The sequence below is a fragment of the Vipera ursinii genome, assembly GCF_947247035.1.
Source record: "Vipera ursinii genome assembly, chromosome: W".
In the NCBI taxonomy this organism is placed as follows: domain Eukaryota; kingdom Metazoa; phylum Chordata; class Lepidosauria; order Squamata; family Viperidae; genus Vipera; species Vipera ursinii.
Window position 1 is genome coordinate 33,530,253 of NC_139522.1, and position 23,700 is coordinate 33,553,952.

At 43.4% G+C, this 23,700-nt stretch overlaps 1 protein-coding gene across 4 annotated transcripts in view; it reads left to right on the plus strand.

The window, feature by feature from the left end:
* The window catches only part of LOC310648253 (RNA-binding protein 33-like), a 265,966-nt gene that overhangs the window by 64,638 nt on the left and 177,628 nt on the right, over positions 1-23,700 (plus strand). For all 4 annotated transcript variants that reach the window (XM_083375996.1, XM_083375998.1, XM_083375997.1 and 1 more), the window contains 3 exons: positions 3,766-3,937; positions 17,944-18,152; positions 19,097-19,379. In XM_083375996.1, the coding sequence (XP_083232122.1) occupies positions 3,766-3,937; positions 17,944-18,152; positions 19,097-19,379 (664 nt within the window). The remainder of the gene's footprint in view (positions 1-3,765; positions 3,938-17,943; positions 18,153-19,096; positions 19,380-23,700) is intronic.

The window sequence follows — 23,700 nt, forward strand, 5'->3', positions numbered from 1 at the left end:
GTCTTTTGCATTTTCATTGTTATAGCTTAGTCTTGCAGTATTTTGTTTGTATATAGTCATTTATATTTCCCTTCTTTTATCTCTTCTGTCTCTAAATCCATTTCCTCTGTTTCATCTTCTGATTTCTGGTTTATTTGTTCATACTTTGTAGTCGTTATCTGGGAACTTTCTAGTTGTAGATTTAATTTGGAGATTTGCTCATTTATATTGTCTAAATTGTTTTTAGTCTCATTATGATTTCTTTTTATTTCCTCTTTGCATTCAACAATTGTTTAGTGAATTAGTTGTACCATAGAATATATTTCTTTCTGAAAGGTGTTTGTTTTTTCTTGAGGCATCATTCCTGGAGATCCTCTAGTTAGTATCACCAGTCTCAGTAAGAGTAGATCAAAGTTTCCTCTAGTTTTCTAGTCTTTATATGTATCCTTTATAATCCAATAGATTCCAAAGTATAGATTCAGTCCTGAAAGCAATATTTTATAGTAATCCTTTGTCTCAGGTGTCCAAAACTTGTCAATCAGACAAGGTTGTAATCCACAATGTTCGTAGTGTTCAAAATGTTCAACCTCTCTGAAAATAGCTCAAAAGTCTCTCCCAGCCAGGCGTAGTCCAAGGTCAAATTTTTCTTTCTCTCCCACTAGCTCTTGAAGTTAAAAGTCCAAGTTCAGTAGGTATTTATAATTCAAGAAGGTCAGGGTGATAAGTGTGCCAAAATATTTTCCTTTATTGCCAGCTGTTCTCCCAAGCTAGGAATCATGAATCAGCCAGGAAGCAAATTATAGTGCTATACACAAATCCACCACTAGATGTCATTCAAAGTCCATTTTCCACTCTTAAAACAAAGGATTGATTTCTTATGTTTCACCTCAATGGGTTTTTTTTCAAAGAGAAAATCTTGACAGTTATCTCAGTTCTCAAATTTATCAAAACTGTAGCTTTATATTACTTCCACTTCAGTATTGTATGTTGCTGTCCCCCATAAAATTAAAATACCACTTCCATTTACATTTGGAGGTTTTTAGCTTCTTGGTAGCCTTTCCCAGGAAATTCAGTTGTAAAATAGTAGAGAAAGGATCAATATTCTCACCCAGTTCCAAACATGCTGTTTACGATGTATTAATTAGTGCTTTTTTCTCCTTCGGTTTGCAGCAGCTAATGGCCGGCCACAGGAATGTAGCTGGTCTTTCCCCTGCTGGTTTGGAGGGCTTTTCTTGGGTCGAACGGAAAGACCACTGTCTCTCCGTGTTCAACAAGACACCCCTCCTCTTAAATGCCTCTTCGGGGCGACTTTAGGCCCTTTTTAGGGGCCCCAGCAGGGAAAAATCAGGCACGAAAGGCAGAGCCCTGCCTTCCTGCATCCCGTCCCACCGTGACGCAAACCGGAAGCTGGAAAAAAAATCTTAAAGGCACCATTAGATCTTTTTTTCTTGTTCAATCATTCCTAACATATTAATTTCAGTAATTTAAGAAGGTAGCCTATGAGTATTAAGACAATAGCTTACATCATTCAAACTTTCTGTTCCAAGTAAGAGAATATTTTAAGGCTTTGACTGCACAGAGGAATCTTGCCAAAGTCACCCAACTGAAATTGCTATACTCCCCCTCCATTTAATTTAATTTAATTTAATTTAATTATGGGACTTATATGCCGCCCTATCTCCCGAAGGACTCAGGGCGGCTAACAACAATAAAACAACAATAAAACAATAAATACAAGTATTAAAAGAAATTAAATTTACAAAGCCCCACTAAAAACCAATAAAAGTTAAAACAAAATTAAAACCCCCGTCTTCAGTCCAGGTCGGCCAGTTGGAAAAGCTATGTCTTTAGGTCACGATGAAAGGACCGGAGATCTGGGGCCATCCGAAGTTCTCGGGGGAGCTGATTCCAGAGGGCAGGCGCCCCAACAGAGAAGGCCCTCCCCCTGGGGGTCGCCAGCCAACATTGTCTGGCCGACGGCACCCTGAGGAGACCCTCTCTGTGTGAGCGCACAGGGCAATGGGAAGTCGTTCCTGGCAGCAGACGGTCCTGTAAATATCCCGGGCCTAAGCCATGTAGGGCTTTATAGGTAAGAACCAGCACCTTGAACCTCACCCGAAGGGCAACCGGCAACCAATGCAGCCCACGCAGGCGGGGTGTAATATGGGAGTATCGGGATACTCCCATCACAACCTGCGTGGCCACATTCTGCACCAGCTGAAGCCTCCGGGTGGTCTTCAAGGGCAGCCCCATGTAGAGAGCGTTACAGTAATCTATACGGGAGGTGACGAGTGCATGAGTGACTGTACATAAGGCATGTCGGTCCAGATAGGGGTGCAACTGGCTCACCAGGCGAACCTGGGCAAATGCCCCCCTGGCCACGACTCCTATATGATGTTCTAAATTGAGTCGTGCATCCAGGAGGACGCCTAAGTTGCGCGCCCTATCAACGGGAGGCAACATCTCTCCCCCCATAACCAAAGATGGTAAATCTTGGACAACACAAGATGCCGATACGTAGAGCCACTCGGTCTTGGCCGGGTTGAGTTGGAGCCTGTTCTTCCCCATCCAGATTTGTACCGCTTCCAGGCAACGGGACATCACGTCGAGGGCATCACTGGGTTGGTTCGGAGTGGAGATGAAAAGCTGGGTATCATCAGCATATTGATGATACCTCACTCCGAAACCACGTATGATCTCACCCAGTGGCTTCATATAGATGTTGAACAGGAGGGGAGAGAGGACCGACCCCTGAGGCACCCCACAATCAAGGGGCCTCGGGGTTGACCTCTGTCCTCCTGCCAACACCGTCTGCGAACGGCCCAAGAGGTAGGAGGAGAACCACCGTAGAACAGTGCCTCCCACTCCCAACCCCCGGAGACGTCGCAGCAAGATACCATGGTCGATGGTATCAAAAGCCGCTGAGAGATCTAATAGGACCAGGACAGAGGAATAACCCCTATCCCGAGCCTGCCAGAGATCATCCACCAGCGCGACCAATGCCGTCTCCGTGCTGTACCCGGGCCTGAAACCCGATTGGTACGGATCCAGATACTCAGTTTCCTCCAGGACCAACGGGAGCTGCCGTGCCACCATGCTCTCAACAACCTTCGCAAGAAAGCAAAGGTTGGAGACAGGACGAAAATTATTTAAAATAGCTGGGTCCAGAGCAGGTTTCATTCAAATGTTATTGCTACTACAGTTCCAAGAATTTTATTAACTGATTTTCTATTTGGTTATGCTTTATTGGAAGGTTATTCAGTTACAAGAAGTGAGCAGTGAGAAAGATTTCCAAACTTTTGTTAAGAGTTATGGCTGTGATCCTAAATATACTTACTGTAATGGTATGTGGCACCAGGTTACCTGAAAGATTGCCTTTTTTCAAGAGTCTCTAGCAGTACAACTCGATCTAGCAGAATGGGCATGCTGCAGATCCTGTCAGCCACCCATAAGGTGGTTTAGCCATAATTGTTATCAGCTGAGTTTAAGCATGTGTTAATTAGATCAATTCTTTTCCTATACTATTTTAGTCCATTGGGTACAGAAATTTCACCTAGTACTATAATTTTGAACAGTGTGAAATTTATGAAAAGATTGGTATTTTATTATTGCACGATGAAGTAAACATAAAAGTGTCGTGATTTAGAGTCATTTAGATACCATATATAGGCAGCATACATGATGTTACATATGAAGGACTTCACACACTAATTTAAAGTTTTCTTTTAATTTGAAAGCCTTGTAAATGTGAAGGTCAGTATTCTATCCTGTCCTCCTCTGTTACAGGCAGTTATTGAAAATCTGGAGTTTCAAGAAGAGACAAAAGAAGAATCAGATGAGGAGGAAGAAGATGATGAAGAGTCTGGTCGGTTACGTTTCAAAACTGAACGGAAAGAAGGGACAATTATTAGGCTATCAGACGTAACAAGGGAGCGGAGAAACATTCCAGAAACTTTGGGTAAGACTTTTGAGAAATAGTTAGAAAACTAGATTCTTTTTTGGGTACAACAACAAACTAACATATTACATGCAGAATTTTTATGAAAATCACTGAATAATAATATAAACATTAAATAATATGAATCATTGTGCACAAGGCGTGAATTATAAGCACAATGAGGATGAAAAGTAAAATGTATGAAGTAAAAACAATGGTAATATGCAGTTCAAAAGCACCTTTATAGTGTTAAACTGTGTATGGCTAGTTGTCTGCTTACGTCCATTGGTTCAACAACAGTTACAGTGCTGAAAAACTGGATGTACAATTGGTCCTCAAAGTTCCTGCCATTATACTATCCCTGTGGACATGTGCTTGTGGTCTAGGCACCCAGGTGGCCGGCTTGCAAATATGACTACAGGGAGCTGTGGTCATGTAATTGCCATTTGTGACATTCCAAAGCGAATTCAATGGGGAAGCAAGCAGGAAGTGTCACAGGTTGCTCTGGTAATTCACTCCTGCTTTTTGTCCTGCCTGTAGCACTGTGTGGCCTGTGCTGGGCCTCTCCTGCCCTCCCCTGAGTTCCGTATGGCAACCCTTGCATTCCTTACCTGGGACCCTCACTTCTTCCCAATTGTTAAGCTGCACATCTTGGGGTTACAACAGCAACCAGGACTGCCAGGATTGTCATTGCTAAGTAATGTGACATCACATGATTTCATGCTTTATGACCGCATCACTTAGCAATTGCAATTTTGCTCCCAATTGTTGTAACCTGAGGACTACTTGTATTCAAGATGGGAAGTTGTTAAAGGTCTTGCGGCAGTGTTATTTTTAGTTATTTATTCAACTTATATGCCACCCATTTCACCTGGAGGTGACGCTAGGCTAGAGGTCTCCAACCTTTCTCGGTTGGTGGACCGGAGGGAAAGGGAGGGGGAAGCATTTTACGTGTGCGCACACAAATACACAAACGGGGCCATGAGCACGCGTGATGCAAACAGGGCGGTGGTAGTGCCCGTGTGACACTCGCTAGCACCGCCTCATTTTTGCTGCGCGAGGGCTAACTGCACTGTTTCACGTTTTTTGCGGCACCCCATATGCATAGTGGTGGTGCCCCGTTTTTGCTGCGCGGTGCCCTGTTTGCATAGCGGTGGTGGCGCTAGTGAGGGTGAGTGCGGCACACACATTTGTGTGCACTGGCCAGGCTGTTCTGCGGCCTGCTGGCCAGGAGGCCACAGCCCAGTAGTGGGCCCCAGACCGCAGGTTGGGGACCCCTGCTCTAGGCAGCTTACAATAATTAAAAACCAATAAACATTAAACCTTCAAAGCTATAAATACAGTAGTAACATCAAACTAGCTTAAAATTTACAAAGATGAGAAGGAAGGGAGCAAGATGCACATGGGGGGGAGGTGGGGTCTTATCTTAGATGTGCTTCCATTTGGACCCTAGGCCAGATGGAAGAACCAGATCTTCACACCCTTTTGGAAGGCCAAAAGGGGGGTGCAAATCTCACACCTGGGGGGGGGGGTGGAGATGTTCCAAAGGGCAGGAACCATGCAAGAAAAGGCTCTTTTCCTTGAGCCTGCCAGCCAGAATTCCTTAACAGAGGGTCCGCAGCAGGCCCCTTCTGCTAGACAAAGTGGGGCAGGAAAGTCCCATTGGGGTAAGACATCTCCTCAGATAGCCTGAACCCATGCCATGAAGGGCTTTAATAGGGTTATATATGTAAAATAATATAATCTGGTAAATTTGGATATGCCTTATTCTTCCTAATATGGGAATAAACATGTTAAGGTGTCACATAGTGTCTGCTCAGCTTCACAGTCAAATCAGCATTTATGGAAGGATTGGCTGATTAAAGATGATACTGAAAAAAATCTCAGTTTAATGTCATAGCAAGGTGGAATCAGGTTTACTAATGAATTAGTTAGAATCTCAGTGTGACATCCTGTGAAACTACACACAAATAGGACATATTTGAAGTGTCCTGTGTGAGATTATCCATCACCGTGGACTGAGATATCATCAGTATGCTGATGATACTCAGCTGTATGTCTCAGCCCGTGGTGAGTTAAGCAATGCTGTGACCTCCCTCTCGCAGTGCCTGAAGGCTGTTAGGGGCTGGATGGGGAGCAACGGGTTGAAACTGAACCCTGGCAAGACTGAGTGGCTCTTGGTTTGGGGTTCTTTGGCCCATGGAGAATTGCCACCTTTGGTCTTGGATGGGGTAGTACTGCGTAATCTGGGGGTACTCCTGGACTCGTGACTCCTGTTCGAAGAACAAGTGTCAGTCGTGGCCAGGAGGGCCTTTGTGCAACTGTGGATTGTGTGCCAGTTATGCCTTTTCCTGGACCAGCAATCCCTACTCACAGTCACTCATGCCTTAGTCACCTCCTGTCTTGACTATTGCAACGCGGTCTACATGGGGCTTCCCATGAAGAGCATCCAGAAGCTCCAGTTGGTGCAAAATGCAGGAACCCACAAGATTTTGTGCAGACCTCATTGTGCAGATGTGTCACCTCTCCTGCGGGAGCTGCAGGTATATCCAGTATATTTTGCCAGTAGTGCTGTGGAACATCCAGGTGCTCTTTTGCAAACTTCAAACGTGGACAGATGAAACCAAAATTGAGTTGTTTGGGAAAAACACACTACACTATGTGTGGAGAAAAAATGGCTCAGCACACCAACATCAAAACCTCATCCCCACTGTAAAACATGGCGGAGGGAGCATCATGGTTTGGGGCTGCTTTGCTGCCTCAGGGTTTGGACGGATTGTTGTCATTGATGGGAAAATGAATTCCAGAGTTTATCAGGACATTTTGCAGGAAAACGTACAACCATCTGTCTGCCAACTGAAGCTCCGCAGAGGATGGGTGATGCGACAGGACAATGACCCAAAGCATACAAGTAATTCAACAAAACAATGGCTTCAACAGACCAGAATACGCCTTCTGGAGTGGCCCAGTCAGAGTCCTGACCTCAACCCGATTGAAATGCTGTGGCATGACCTTAAGAGAGCGATTCACACCAGACATCCCAAGAATATTGCTACACTGAAACAGTTTTGTGCAGAGGAGTGGTCCAAAATTACTCCAGATCGTTGTGCAGGTCTGATCTGCAACTACAGGAAACGTTTGGTTGAGGTTATTGCTGCCAAAGGAGGGTCAACCAGTTATTAAGGCCAAAGGTTCCCATACTTTTTCCACCCTGCACTGTGAATATTTCCATCTTATCTTCAATTAAAACATGACAACAGCTAATGTTTGTGTAGTATTATTTTAAGCAGACTGTGTTTTTCTATTGTTGTGACTTACATGACTTTTAGAGCGCATTTTATGGCCAATTCATGCAAAAAACCACATAATCCCAAAGGGTTCACATACTTTTTCTTGCAACTGTATGTCTGAGATAGGCTCTCAGCTAATTAAGCTCCATGAACTTTGTTTTAGATTAATGAGGGATATAGAATTTATGGTTTTCTGGGTGTTGTGGGACTCTAACTCAGGGCTTTTCAACCTTTTCAGAGATTGTACCACTTTTAGGACATGACAATATTTGAGTACCACCAGTGTTTAGCAGGTGTCAAAAACTTGATGACTAAAATAGGGCGGGGATTTTGGGTTTTACTGATTAGATTTATTTGTTGTTATACAAATGGCTAGTTTATAATATTATGGAAAAGTAAAAAGTTGAGATTCAGTGTTAATGCTTCCTTCTACTGCAGCAAACAAAGTCAGAAATCAATGCCTTTTTTTTCCCTTCTCCCCCTCACTCTTTTCCTTTTTTCTTTCACCCTTCCCTTGCAAAAGCCCCTCGCTCTCTCTCATACACACTTCTCCCAGAAAGCTTTTCCTCTGTCTCTCTCATACACTTCTCCCAGAAAGCCTTTCCTCCGTCTCTCTCATACACTTCTCCCAGAAAGCCTTTCCTCCGTCTCTCTCACACATAATTCTCCCAGAAAGCCTTCCTCTGCTGGTCTCTCACACTTCTCCCAGAAAGGCTTTCCTCTGCCTCTCTCACACATACTTCTCCCAGAAAGCCTTTCCTCTGCCTCTCGCACATTTCTCCCAGAAAGCCTTTTCTCTGTCTCTCACACACACTTCTCCCAGAAAGTCTTTCCTCTGTCTCTCTCATACACTTCTCCCAGAAAGCCTTTCCTCCATCTCTCTCACACATACTTCTCCCAGAAAGCCTTTCCTCTGTTGCTCTCACACTTCTCCCAGCAAGCCTTTCCTCTGCCTCTCTCACACATACTTCTCCCAGAAAGCCTTTCCTCTGACTCTTGCACACTTCTCCCAGAAAGCCTTTTCTCTGTCTCTCTCACACACTTCTCCCAGAAAGCCTTTCCTCTGTCTCTCTCTCATACACTTCTCTCAGAAAGCCTTTCCTCTGTCTCTCTCACACATACTTCTCCCAGAAAGTCTTTCCTCTGTCTCTCTCATACACTTCTCCCAGAAAGCCTTTCCTCCGTCTCTCTCATACACTTCTCCCAGAAAGCCTTTCCTCTGCCTCTCTCACACAGACTTCTCCCAGAAAGCCTTTCCTCTGACTCTTGCACACTTCTCCCAGAAAGCCTTTTCTCTGCTGGTCTCTCACACTTCTCCCAGAAAGGCTTTCCTCTGCCTCTCTCACACATACTTCTCCCAGAAAGCCTTTCCTCTGTTTCTCTCACACATATTTCTCCCAGAAAGCCTTTCCTCTGACTCTCTCACACATACTTCTCCCAGAAAGCCTTTCCTCTGACTCTTGCACATTTCTCCCAGAAAGCCTTTTCTCTGTCTCTCACACACACTTCTCCCAGAAAGCCTTTCCTCTGTCTCTCTCACACATACTTCTCCCAAAAAGCCTTTCCTCTGCCTCTCACACATACTTCTCCCAGAAAGCCTTTCCTCTGACTCTCACACACTTCTCCCAGAAAGCTTTTTTTCTGTCTCTCACACACACTTCTCCCAGAAAGCCTTTCCTCTGTCTCTCTCTCATACACTTCTCCCAGAAAGCCTTTCCTCTGCCTCTCTCACACATATTTCTCCCAGAAAGCCTTTCCTCTGCCTCTCACACACTTCTCCCAGAAAGCCTTTCCTCTGTCTCTCACACACTTCTCCCAGAAAGCCTTTCCTCTGTCTCTCTCTCACATATTTCTCCCAGAAAGCCTTTCCTCTGTGTGTCTCTCATACACCTCTGCAAAGGTCTACCCAGGGCAAAGAAATCAAAGCCTTACCAGAAGTAACAGAGTGTAGAGGTAAACCAGAGGGAGTTGGCAGTAGATGAAGCCAGCACAGCTATAGAATTGTTTTCATTCCGAAACCTGGCACCCTCTCTGCCTCAGAAAGAACAAAGCTCTCAAACTAAAGAAGTAGAAGATTTGAAACAAAGACTAACTGAGCATCTAGAACAGCACAAAAACATCAGAATAAGGTTGCCTGCATTGAAGCTTGTTTCAAAGTAACAGCTAGCGCAAGCATTAAAAAAGTCATTAAAAATGTTAAACATTTTTCTTATGAATGTGTCAGTGTTACAGTGAGGGAACGTACATTTCCCCACTGACAAAGAAATGATCACTGTATAATTTTAATGGTAGGTTTATTTTAACACTGAGAGACAGAATAACAAAAAATCCAGAAAAACACATTTCAAAAAAGTTATAAATTGATTTGCATTTTAATGAGTGAAATACGTATTTGATCCCCTATCAATCAGCAAGATTTTTGGCTCCCAGGTGTCTTTTATACAGGTAACGAGCTAAGATTAGGAGCACTCTTTTAAAGGGAGTGCTCCTAATCTCAGTTTGTTACCTGTATAAAAGACACCTGACCACAGAAGCAATCAATCAATGAATCAGTCAGATTCCAAACTCTCCACAATGGCCAAGACCAAAGAGTTGTCCAAGGATGTCAGGGTCAAGATTGTAGACATACAGAAGGTTGGAATGGGCTACAAGACATATTGCCAAGCAGCTTGGTGAGAAGATGACAACAGTTGGTGTAATTATTGACAAATGGAAGAAACATAGCATAACTGTCAATCTCCCTCGGTCTGGGGCTTCATGCAAGATCTCACCTCGTGGAGTTTCAATGATCATGAGAATGGTGAGGAATTAGCCCAGAACTACATGGGAGGATCTTGTCAATGATCTCAAGGCGGCTGGGACCATAGTCACCAAGAAAACAATTGGTAACACACTACGCCAGTGATAGCGAACCTTTTAGAGACTGAGTGCCCAAACTGCAACTCAAACCCCACTTATTTATCGTCAGGTACCGGATGGGCGTGGCCCACTGGGTAGGCATGGCCTACTGGGTGGGCATGGCTGGCATGGGCGTGGCCTACTGGGTGGGCATGGCCAGCTCGACGTCACTTGCATCAGGGGCACTTGTGCGGGCCTGGGCATTACTGGGGCGGATCTGAGGGTCTCTGGCGGAAGGGGGGGTGGGACCGGGGCGAGTGCCAGGGCATGGTCCACTGGAGGAGCCTCACTGAGCCTCAGGCCATGCAGGGGGGCCCTGGACGGTGGCACAGATTGCCTGGAGCCCTGGGCAGCGGAGGTCAAGTGCCCAGTCTGTCCCTTGAGCTCCCATGGCACCAGGACCCCACAGCCCTGCCTACCCTAGCCACACTTCCCCAAGGGGGTGTCCAGCTGCGTTTACCTCCTCCTCAAGGCTACTGCTTTTGTGCTCACTCTCCTTGGCCAGGTTGCTCATGGTGGGTGCAGGAGGGCAAAGTGCGTGGGTCAGAGGGAGGCCCACTCCCTCTCCATGCAAGGAGACCTGGCTTTGTAAACAAAGCATCCTCAGCAATAGGATGGGAGACCACCAGGGGATGGCAAAAGGCCAACAGGGCTGTTGGTGGCAAAGTGCTAAGGCAGGACTTCCCTCAGACCCTCCCTCCCTCTTATTCCAATTTTCCTCCCTCCCTCCCTCCCTCCCTCCCTCCCTCCCTCTCCTTCCCATCTCCTCCTTTCCTTCCCTTTCTTTCTTCCTGTTTTCCTTCCTTCCTTCCTTCCTTCCTTCCTTCCTTCCTTCCTTCCTTCCTTCCTTCCTTCCTTCCTTCCTTCCTTCCTTCCCTCCCTCCCTCCCTCCCTCCCTCCTTCCCTCCCTCCCTCCCTCCCTCCCTCCCTGTGACTAGGAAGGGACGAGGGGAGGGGGAGAGGTTGGCAGTGCTTCTCTCAAAGAGTAAGAGAGTTGGAAGAGACCTTTGAGGTCTTTTGTCCAAGCCCCTGCTCAAGCAGGGGACGTATACCATTCCAAACAATGGAATATCCAATCTCTACTTAAAAGCCTCCAGTGATGGACCATCCACAATTTCTGAAGGCAAGCCTTTTCACTAGTTAGTTGTTTTCACAAGTCCTTAGTTCTAGGCTGGTTTTCTTCTTGATTAGTTTCTATCTATTATTGTCTTCTGATGCTTTGGAAAATAGGTTGACTCCTTCTTCTCTGTGGCAGCCATCAAATATTAGAACATTGCTATCATGTCACCACCCCTAGTCCTTTTCACTAAGCTAGACACACCCAATTCCCACAAACATTTGTCATATGTTTTAACTTCCAGCCCCTTAATCATCTATGTTTACCATCCATTTAGACCACAGGGTCCCCCTGGTTTGGTTTATAGAACAGTGTGTCACGTCCTTAAACCGTCCTGGCCTCCTCCAACACCAACACAGGGAAAGGAATGCAGGTAACCGAAAAACAGGAACGTAAATCAAACATGCTGAAATGCAAAGTTAGCACTGGGAGTTGTTTGCTCCCAGTGCTACCTAAATACCCCTCCCCCGCTGCTCTTCCCTTCCCGGCAGACCAGCATCCTCTTCAGCTAAGTACAAATCCCTCCCCCTTCCCTCGCTGCAGCGTTTGTCCTTCTGCTCCATGCAACTCTCTGCCTCGCTAGCTCCGCCTGTCATGGTTCCAATGAATGAGACAAATCAAATTGCAGGCATATTATTTATCTAAAAAGTCTTAGTAATGAAACGAAACATCGACACTCATGGAGGGATGCCAGAATCTTGAAATCTCCTCCCCCCAAACCCATCATAACACACATACAATCCCTGCCCTTATCTACACGTCATAAATCACATTATCCAATTAGTTTTACATATGAGATTTCACTTCCCATTCTGTACGTGGCTTTTGCAATCTTATTACAACTTCCGGGTGATTCATCCCTCCCAAATAAAGCAATTAAAATAACAGGCTGTCTCTTATATTGTCAGTGCAAAAACATGTCAATGTTTGCAGCATTGACATCGATGTTTGGTAAGTCACCCCCTGTCCCCTGGGAGCACAGCCGGCTGAGAAGGGAGGGGGAAGGTCCAGTTCCCCAAAGTGCCTATTCTGTTGTTGAAGGCATCCCCGTCTGCTCGGCTGTGCTGGAGCTGGTCTCCGAGCCCCTCAGCTGATCGGCGGCAGCAAACGGTGCCGGCACTTCCAGCAGGTCGGCATCCCTGGCAGGTTGGAGGCTGCCACCGAAATCCCTTGCTGCCTGCCGGCTGTGGATCCACTGTCCCAGCTGTCCAGCTGATTGTCGGGTCCCTCGGCCGTGCGGCGGTGTGCTACAGAGCAGAGCAGAGGAAGCACAGAAGAAACACACACACCCCGACGCAGGCAGCAGGAGGGAACATTGAGCTGCTGATGAGCGATGGCGGTGGCCTGTTCTGGCGCTCCAGCTGGCCCGCAGAGCAGCTGACGGCCGTTCCTACAGGCTTCCCCCCCCCACCCGTTGAATGTCGAGCTCGGGGCTTGACACAGTGGCCATGAGCAGAGCCTTCTCAGAGACAGCACCCCAATTATAGAACTTTCTTCCAAGGAAAATATGAACAGTGCATCCCTCACCCGTTTAGAGGCAACTCCAAACACTGTTCAGCCAGGCATATGTAGAACAACACCACATTTTATGGTCAAATAGCACTAAGTAAATTACTACTAATATTTTTCTTTCTTAAAATACATACTTTTAATATTATTTTAAGCAGTGCTGGTGATGCTTTACAATACACACACAAAAACTCCCCCTTCTCGCCCTTTTCCTCCAGCTGCACCTGAACGGAGTGGGAGGAGGTTAAAAAAAAAGAAGGGGGTCTATAATTCTTATAGACCTATATCACTCTTAAATACAGATTAATGCTAGTCTTGAAACAGACGGTTCATACCGATCAGTCTGGATTTATAACTGGAGATATATGAAATATAATGTAAGACAAATAGTTAACTTAATTGAGTATTTGGATAAGAATAACCAAGTCCCCGCAGTATTGATATTCTTGGATGCTGAAAAAGCTTTTGATCAGTTGAACTGGCAATTTTTATTGAAAGTTGTGGATAAGATGAATTTTGGGGATAAATTTTTGCAATCTATTAAGGCCATATATCAACAACAATCAGCACAAATTATAATTAATGGGGGTTTAACAGATGCATTTTAAATTGAAAAAGGTACAAGACAGGGGTGCCCCTTGTCACCATTACTGTTTGTTTTAACATTGGAGATCTTATTGATTTGGGAATCAACTAAAATAAAGGGAATAAAAATAAAGCAGAATGATTATAGGTTAAGAGCATTTGCGGATGACTTGGTTGTTACATTATCTCAACCGATTCAATCGGTTATAGATTTGATGGAAATCATAATACAATATGGGAAAGTTTCGGGTTTTAAGGTAAATAATAATAAGACTAAAATATTATCTAAAAATATGACTATGAATGAAAAGGATATGTTAGTAAAACTGACAGGTTATGAAATTATGAAAAAGGTTAAATATTTGGGGGTATATATTACAGCTTCTAATGTGAAATTATATAAGAAAAATTATGAGATGTTATGGTTAAAAGTACAAAAGGATTTAAATAATTGGAAAAAATTACAATTATCCTTGTTGGGAAAAATTGCAGCTGTTAAAATGAATGTTTTACCAAAGTTTCTCTTTTTTTTTCAAATGATACCTATTTTGAAAAAAGATGCTAATTTGGATGAATGGCAGAAGGGTATTAACAAATTTATTTGGGCGGGGAAAAACCCGAGAGTTAAATTTAAGATTTTACAAGACGCTCGGGAAAGAGGAGGACTTAAGGTGCCTAATTTGAAATTATATTATGATGCAGTGGTTTTAACATTGGTTAGTGATTGGCTTAATTTGACCAATAAAAGTATACTTTATCTTGAGGGATGGTATTTATTATATGGGTGGCATGCATATCTGATTTATGATAAAAAGGTTGACAAGGCTTTTAAATCTCATATTTTAAGAAGTGCTTTATTGCGTGTTTGGAGAAAGTATTATTATAAGCTGAATTATAAAATACCAATTTGGGGGATTCCTGGACACGCAATAGAGGGGGTATCTATGGATGTGAATTTGGAGATGATTTCTTATAAGCAACTACTTAGATTGGTAGGGAATGATTGGCAACTAAGGTCGGTAGCCGAGTTAAAGCTAGAAAATATTGTACAGTCTTGGTTTCAGTATACTCAATTGCAAGCTAGGTGGAAGTTAGATCAGAAGGTTGGTTTGACACTGATGGATGAAAATTTGGTAAAACAGATCAAAGATCAAACTCGAGTGCATATAAAGAGAATTTATAATGCTTTAATAGAATTGGATTCGGAAACAGAATTGGTAAAGGATTGTATGGTAAAGTGAGCTCAAAATATTCAAGAACCGATTCCATTGGATGTGTGGGAGGTAATTTGGGTTAGAAATGTAAAATTTACTCAAGCCCAAAATTTAAGAGAAAATTTTTATAAAATGTTTTATAGATGGCATTTGGATCCTAAAAAGTTGTCTTGTATGTATTCTAATTTACAGCCCAAATGTTGGAGATGTGGTAATGGGATGGGATAATATTGTAACTTTTATAAAACTTTTCAATAAATAATAAAAAAGAAGGGGGGAAGAAAGGCTCAACTTGTGCCACTGGGTGCTCCCATCTCTGTGCCTTTCACCCCACAGGCCAGGTGTGCCCTGGGGAGCTAGTCTTACAGGACGCCAAGGCCCAAGTGAGGAAAGGCGCAGTGCAGTAGAACCGGATGAGGAGAGGCCCGGCAAAGCGGGGAATGGCCGGGTGTGACGGCCGAGGCTGGGAGGGATGAGGCGGGGCAGGGTGAGGCAAATGAGCTGCAGCTGCTGCTACAAATCACCAGCTCCCAAGCGCTCGCTGTTTCCTGTGCGTGCACTGGGAGGGCGCCCAGCTGGGGTGGGGTGGGCCAGGGCTGGGGCAGCGGGGGCTGGTCCCTTGCTATTTCTGGGACAGCCCCGGGGCGCCAAATTTGGGCCCTCCTCGGCCCGGCACCTGCTGCTTTGGTGGCAGCACTGCCTACAGAGCCACCATACGTCGGAAACTTGACACAGTAGCTGGATGGACAGGTGAGGGGGGATCTTGTTCCACGGGTGCATTGTAGTGGCATTGGGCACAATACATGAGGCAGCAAACAGCCGTGCCATGCCGAAACTGGCCATTTGCCACCTCTTGCGCAATGCCGCTACCATGAGACCGCGGAACAAGTGGGGAAGAGATGAACTTTGCAGCTCTGCTTACAGACCCACCAAAGGAGCAGGTGAAGTGCCGGAGGCTCAGGAAGGGGCTGGGCTGGCATGGGACGGGCATGTGCCCCACCCTCCCACCACCATGCAGTGTAAGGTTGCTGCCCCCGCCCAGATGCTCTCGCCTCCTCCAAGCGTTTTTTTACTAACCTGCCTTTCAGCTGCATTCCGTTTCTCAGTTTCCTTCTCCGCCTTCGCCGCGTGTTTGTGGGACTATCGATAAAAAAAAAGTTCCATCAGACTTTCTAACTTCTTGAGATCTCGCGAGAAGTTAGAAAGTCTCATGGAACTTTTTTTTTTGTCCCACAAAGACATGGCGAAGGCTGAGAAGCGAATGGAGAAATGAAATGCAGCTTAAATGCAGGTTAGCAAAAAAAAAAAATGCTTGGGGGAGGCAAGGGCATCTGGGCGGGGGCGGGCGCGGCAACCTTACCATGGGTGGCTTCAGCAGGTGGCTTAACCAGTCTCCAGACCTTAATCCCATAGAAAATCTGTGGAGGGAGCGAAAGGTCAGCTTCGAAACCTTAATGACTTGGAGAGGATCTGCAAAGAGGAGTGGGACAAAATCCCTCCTGAGAAGTGTGCAAACCTGGTGGCCAGCTACAAGAAACATCTGACCTCTGTGATTGCCAACAAGGGTTTTGCCACCAAGTACTAAGTCATGTTTTGCGAAGGGGTCAAATAATTACCGGTATTTCACTCATTAAAATGCAAATCAATTTATGGATTTTTTTTGTTGTTATTCTGTCTCAGTGTTAAAATAAACCTACCATTAAAATTATGACCATTTCTTTGTCAGTGGGGAAACGTACAAAATCAGCAGGGGATCAAATAGTTTTTTCCCTCACTGTATGTCTTAAATGCTGCTTTTTTAAATTAAAATAAAAATCTTTTGGGCTAAAAGCATTTTAAAGCAGGTATGTGTGAATTTGAAATAGATTATTTAGGAACAACAGTTCAATGAATCATAAAGGTGAGAGAACAAAAAAGGATAACATGATCCCTTTCTTCCAGTGGCTTCTTGTGTTTTATTGAATACTTCTGAAATGAGTCCCATCTTACCAAATACAGGTCATCCTAAATTTACGACCAGTTGCTTAATGACTATTTGAAGTTACAACAGACTACCCCTAAACCTACTTATGAACTAACTTTGAAGTTGTTATGGCTATACACACACTACGGTCATGTGATTTCATTTTGGGTGCTGGGCAACCGGCTCATTTTACAGCCCTTTGCAATGTTGCATGGTCATGTGACCATGATTTTTTATTTTTTTTGCCAGTTTCTGATGTTTACTTCCGGTTTCCGGCAAAAAATACCCTTTGTGTAAAATGGATTCACTTAATGGCTGTGCTGTTTGCTTAATGATTGCCACCAAAAATGCTGAAAAAATTGGTCTGGTCACATGATACTTCAACTTACGACTGCAATGACGTCCAACTGTAATTCTGGGCTCAATTATGGTCATAAGTTGAGGATTACCTGTATATTTGTTATATCCATGAATTAATTACTGAATTTTTGCAAGTTATAGGAGAAAGAAAGGTTAAAGTAAAACTATTTATTCTTACATTAAAAATAAGTAATAAAAGTATTCTTGAGAAAATAAAGTATTTTATTATCGCTAGACTGTAAACATGCATTTCCTTTTGCAGGTTAAAAGGATGCGATCACATTCTTTAAATGTTAATAGTTTGTCTTAATGTATGTGCCATGCTAATTGAGTGTAGAAACATAGAAAACTGATGGCAGAAAAAGACCTTGTTGTCCATCAAGTCTACCCTTTGAGTTTTTTTGCTGTTTTGTTTTCTTTTTAATTATGGTTTGTCACACAGTCAGCCAGATGTTCAGACTGGATTTGGCATTTTTATCCACCTACCGAGTCCTTCCCAAGGACCTGGGATAGGCAGATGTTGATGTTTTGTGGTGTTAGAGGTATTGTCGCAGGTTGTAAGCTGTTCCGAGTAAAACTGCCTTTCACGATTGTTGGTGAATTTGTCTATGCCAATGGTGTTCAAGTTGTGCTCCAGTTGCTTTGGGATTGTACCCAAGGCATCTGTGACTACTGGTACTACCTTTGCTTTCTTTTGCCACAGTTGTTATATTTATATTTGCAGGTCTTTGTATTAGAAACACAAAATAGAAATAAGTTAATTTTAATTTTTTATTTTAATTTATTTTTTGTCAGATAATAATAATAATAATAATAATAATAATAATAATAATAATAATAATAATAATAATAATAATAATAACAAAGTTGGAAGGGACCTTGGAGGTCATCTAGTCCAACCCCCTGCTCAGGCAGGAAACCTTATACCATTTCAGGCAAATGGCTGTCCAGTCTCTTCTTAATGGACATGTGTTTATCCCAAGCGTGTTTTTACACACATGCCCGTGTTGCTACTGTAGTGAAAGTGTTATTAGTTCATGACTCTTAATCCTTCTGGCAAATAGTAAATTATCTTTTGTTTCATTTAATAGAACTTTCTGCAGAAGCCAAAGCAGCATTACTTGAATTTGAAGAGCGGGAAAGACAGCTAAAACAAGGGCGGTATGGCTCCCGAAGAGGAGGAAGACGAGGAGGGTCATTAATGTGTCATGGGATGGCAGAACAAAGAAGAGACAGCAATGAAAGGGGAAGAATTGAGGATCACAGGCCTGCTTTACTGCCAACCCAGACAGCTGTTATGGTACCCTAAATGCAGTAGTGATGGTTGGCGTGGGGAATTAAAGTAGTGGAATGCCTGCTTGGGTTTAGCTGCTTAAACATGAATGCTTGATTCAGAGCCTTATTCTGATGACTCTTAAACTTGGGAGAACTGGGATTTATCATCTGAAAATCTGTTTTAGGATTTGTGATGGTTCTACTCTTGATACTTCCTGCAGTTCTCCCATCATGAAAACAGAGGAATCTTGTTGATAAATGTAGGTTTAGAATTCTGAATTGTAATATAGGTAGTCCTTGACTTACAACCATTCATTTAGGGACTGTTCAAAGTTACAGTGGCACTGGGAAAAGTGACTTATGACTAGTCCTTAAACTTAACAACTATCAAAGCATCCCCATGGTCATGTGATCAAAATTCAGGTGCTTGGCAACTGGCATGTATTTATGACAGTTGCAGCATCCTGGGATCACATGATCGCCATTTGTGCCTTTCCCAGCTGGCTTCCGACAAGGAAAGTCAAAAAGGGAAGCTGGATTCACTTAATGACCATGCGATTCACTTAACAATTGCAGTGATTTGCTTAACAGCCATGGCAAAAAGGGTCATAAAATTGAGTACGATTCACTTAACTGTCTTGCTTAGCAACAGAAATTCTGGCCCCAATTATGGTCATAAGTTGAGGACTATCTACTAATGTGCATAAGAAACTAATGCTAAGTTGTACCCAGGAAACAGTCTTCTGTGCATTCTGTCTGCATGGGTGTTCAACAAGGTTAGGATGTCTCCACTTTTCATTTGCCCATTTCCTAAGAAAAACTGTTTGAAGGCACCCTATGAATATGTAGGTACTATCAGTAGCCATGAATCTGCTTAATCCCATATAAAACGTCTCCTGTATTCCTTGTGGATACATTTTTAAAATTTTTCCAAGTAATGGATATATTACTTTCTGTTTTTAATTTCAGACACATTCAGACAGGATATTTCGTCATCAGCAGCCCATTAGGAATCTTTTCCAGCAGCGGCAGCCGCAGCAACAACCACAGCAGCAGCAACAACAGTCACAAGGTCTGCTCCCTGTCCCCACTCGGCATCATACACCACCCCCTCCCTCTCAAGGAATTCATATGCCATCCCAAGTAGAAACCCCAAGAATACTGATGACTCCTCCTTCAGTGGCATCCCAACAGCCAAAAAACATACACATAAATCCACACTTCAAAGGAACTGTAGTAACACCTGTTCAAGGTAAGGATTTTTTTTCAAAGGAAGTCAAAGGTTTTTTATCCTTATAGGGGCATTAATATAAAATTAAATGGGAAAAGCCTATTGCTTAGAAGTAAAGCATGTATTTGGATGTAAACGTACTTGGTTTTTTAGAATCACTTTGGAGGTACCACTGAGAAAGAGATAGAAGCCAAGAAAGCTGCTGTTGATCATCATCAACTATGCTAATCAGCGTAGATCAAATATCTTTGTTGGTATTCGTTGGCTTTTGATATTACCTTTATTTTCATAGTACAGCGGATTTTTATACAGAATTCCTCAGATTCACCCCCTGGAATTAGATGATGGGAAGGACTTCTAGTGGAAGAACTGTAGAAAAAAAATCACCAGTAGCTTTGTGGATAGTACTGGGCAAAAGATTAGAGGTTGGGATGTAGAATGCTGCAGAACTTTTATTGTTTGCTATTGCTCAGTTTTGTTGGTTTTTATATTTTTGTTATATTGTGCTTCATACTGATTTGTACAGGTAGTCCTTGACTTACAAGCATAATTGAGGCCAAAGTTTCGGTTGCTAAGGAAGACATTTGTTAAGTGAATTTTGCTCCATTTTACAACCTTTCTTGCCACAGTTGTTAAGTGAATCACTGCAGTTGTTAAGTTAGGAACACAGTTGTTAAGTGAATCTGGCTTCCCCATTGACTTGCTTATCTGAAGGTTGCAAAAGAGGATCACATGATCCTGGGACACTGCAGCCATCATAAATATAAGTCAGTTGCAAAGTATCTGAATTTTGATAACGTGACCACAGGGATGCTCCAATGGTCGTAAGTGTGAAAAACAGTCATAAGTCACTTTTCAGTGCTGTTGTAACTTTGAACGGTCACTAAATGATCTGTTCTAAGTTGAGGACTACCTGTACATGTCTGAGAGCCTCTGGAGTGAGGCGGTTTGTAACTCTTTTATTTATAAACTCCCCAGTGTTGCTGTGTCAATGAGATGGGTGGCATAAAAATGTAATAAATAATAAAGAAAATAAACAAGGGAACTGCAGAATAGACTGGTAGGATAGGAAGAGATAGGAAAGGGTTATCTTTGTGGATATGAAATATGTGTTTCAGGTATACAATGGAAGACAGATTGATATAAATTTAAACCAGGAGTTATGTTTCTGTGCTGTATTGAATAAGACAGCTTGTAATGATTTGTTTTTCTACCATTTTTCTGTAGCTGGTTGATTAAAAAAAATAAGCCACATTATTATTTTTCCTTGGAAAGAGTTCACAGTATGTTCTTGAAACAGAAAAAAACCAATACCTAGAGTTTTGTTAATGAGTTCAGGGATATCATTCTTAAATTATAATCAAATAAAACTTTAGCACAAGTTTACTTTATCTTGCCAGAGTAATTCTGATGCAGAAATTTCCATCAAGTCAGTGTGCTTTTGTAATTTACAGGTGAAACTCGAAAAATTAGAATATCGTGCAAAAGTTCATTTATTTCAGTAATGCAACTTAAAAGGGGAAACTAATATATGAGATAGACTCATTACATGCAAAGCAAGATAGTTCAAGCCATGATTTGTCATAATTGTGATGATTATGGCATACAGCTCATGAAAACCCCAAATCCACAATCTCAGAAAATTAGAATATTGTGAAAAGGTGCAATATTCTAGGCTAATTAAGCCATAACACCTGCAAAGGCTTCCTGAGCCTTTAAATGGTCTCTCAGTCTGGTTCAGTAGGAATCACAATCATGGGGAAGACTGCTGACCTGACAGTTGTGCAGAAAACCATCATTGACACCCTCCATAAGGAGGGAAAGCCTCAAAAGGTAATTGCAAAAGAAGTTGGATGTTCCCAAAGTGCTGTATCAAAGCACATTAATAGAAAGTTATGTGGAAGGGAAAAGTGTGAAGAAAAAGGTGCACAAGCAGCAGGGATGACCGCAGCCTGGAGAGGATTGTCAGGAAAAGGCCATTCAAAAGTTTTGGGGACTTTCACAAGGAGTGGACTGAGGCTGGAGTCAGTGCATCAAGAGCCACCACACACAGACGGATCCTGGACATGGGTTTCAAATGTCGTATTTGTCTTGTCAAGCCGCTCCTGAACAACAAACAATGTCAGAAGCGTCTTACCTGGGCTAAAGAAAAATGAATGAATGAATGAATCTTTATTGTCAAAGTACAACTATGTATACATTGAGATTAGCTGAGCCTCCCTTTGTGCTCCCACCCCCCAACACACAGTGACAACAGACCCTCCATCTTACTACACCATGTGAACCAACTACACCACACACCGGCCTCCCAAGTCAATTCTGCATAAAATTCACACAAGTTATTTCTCATTCAAAAGCCTAACAGCCCACGGATAAAAGGTGTTTTTCAGCCTGTTGGTGCGGCTGGCTATACTCCTATATCTCCTACCCGATGGTAGGAGAATAAAGAGATACCGTCCAGGGTGTGAGTCGTCCCTGAGGATTTTCCTCACTCTTCCAAGGCAACGAGCCCTGGCGATGTCATCCAGTGGTGTCAGGGAACAGCCCACAATGTCTTGTGCTGTACTCACCACCCTCTGTAATACTTTCCTATGCGCAGCTGTCAGACCAGCATACCAGACCACGATACCATACGAGAGGACGCTCTCTATAGTAGACCGGTAAAAGAGGGTCATTAGCCGTTGTTCTACCCTGTTCTTCTGCAAGACCCTGAGAAAGTGAAGCCTCTGTTGGGCCTTTCTAGCCACCTGGGTTGTATTAACTTTCCAGGTCAGATCTTCACAGTGGTCCAAAGTCCTCTTTTCTGATGAGAGCAACTATTGCATGTCATTTGGAAACCAAGGACCCAGAGTCTGGAGGAAGAATGGAGAGGCACACACTGCAAGATGCTTGAAGTCCAGTGTGAAGTTTCCACAGTCTGTGTTGATTTGGGGAGCCATGTCATCTGCTGGTGTTGGTCCACTGTGCTTCATTAAGTCCAGGGTCAACGCAGCTGTCTACCAGGAGATTTTGGAGCACTTCATGCTTCCTTCCGCAGACGAGCTTTATGGGGATGATGACTTCATTTTCCAGCAGGACTTGGCACCTGCCCACACTGCCAAAAGCACCAAAACCTGGTTCATTGACTGTGGGATTACTGTGCTTGATTGACCAGCAAACTCGCCTGACCTGAACCCCATAGAGAATCTATGGGGCATTGCCAAGAGAAAGATGAGAGACATGAGACCGAACAATGCAGAAGAGCTGAAGGCCACTATTGAAGCATCCTGGTCTTCCATAACACCTCAGCAGTGCCACAGGCTGATAGCTTCCAGGCCAGGCCGCATTGAGGCAGTAATTGCTGCAAAAGGGGCCCAAACCAAGTACTGAGTACATATGCATGCTTAATGTTAGGCATATGGTGATAGCCTACATAGTTGGGTTGAAAATATATAAACTATGATGTTGTGACTTTAAGATGTTAATTGGCCAATGGGTGTGTAAGTGTTCTCATGGCCATAAGAGGGAGCTAGGAACGTAGCTTCTTCCTCTCTGAATTCACTGCTCTCTCTACTATTACTGTTTTGCTGTACTGTTGGTTTACTACTGTGATAAACCTGAACTGTGTATTTAACCTCTGGACTGGTAAGAAGACTTTGTATTTGGAATACTCCTTGGACTGTTACTATTGTGTATGCCCTGGACTGTTTTTCTTTTTGACCATGCATTTTTGTTTTTACACCACCTCAAAAGTAAAATACTTTCTGTTTTCACAACTCGGTGTACTCTTGTGGTTACTGTGTGACTCTTACTGCTCTCAGTACCCTTCGTTGTTTGTGCAACTCTTTGCTAGCACAAGGAGACCTCTGCACAACAATACCTAACACTGGTTATGGGCCCAGCCCTGTACTGAGAGTTAGTACACACAGTATCCTAGCTGAGTTTGTGTTAGCTATCTTGTGTAACAATGGCACAAGAACAGTCAACTGGCATCTCCTGGATAACCCGGTTGGATGGGTCACACTATGTTACCTGGTCCACACAATGTTGCTTGCTTTTGCGCAAGGAAGGACTATGGACTGTAGATAGTAACCCACCAGATACTACTGCTTGGAATCCAGACAATGAGGATGATGCAAAGAAGATAGACGACTTTAAACGTAACAACAAAAACGCACTTTGCATCATTGGACTAACACTGAATGACCAGCAGCTTGTCCATATTCGTGGTGAGGAGTCTGCTGCTAAGTGTTGGGACATTTTGCGAAGACTTTATGTTCGTGACAGTGTGGGTACACATATACACCTTACACGTAAGCTGTTTAGGGCTCGTCTGCAGAAGAATGGAGATATGCTGACCCAT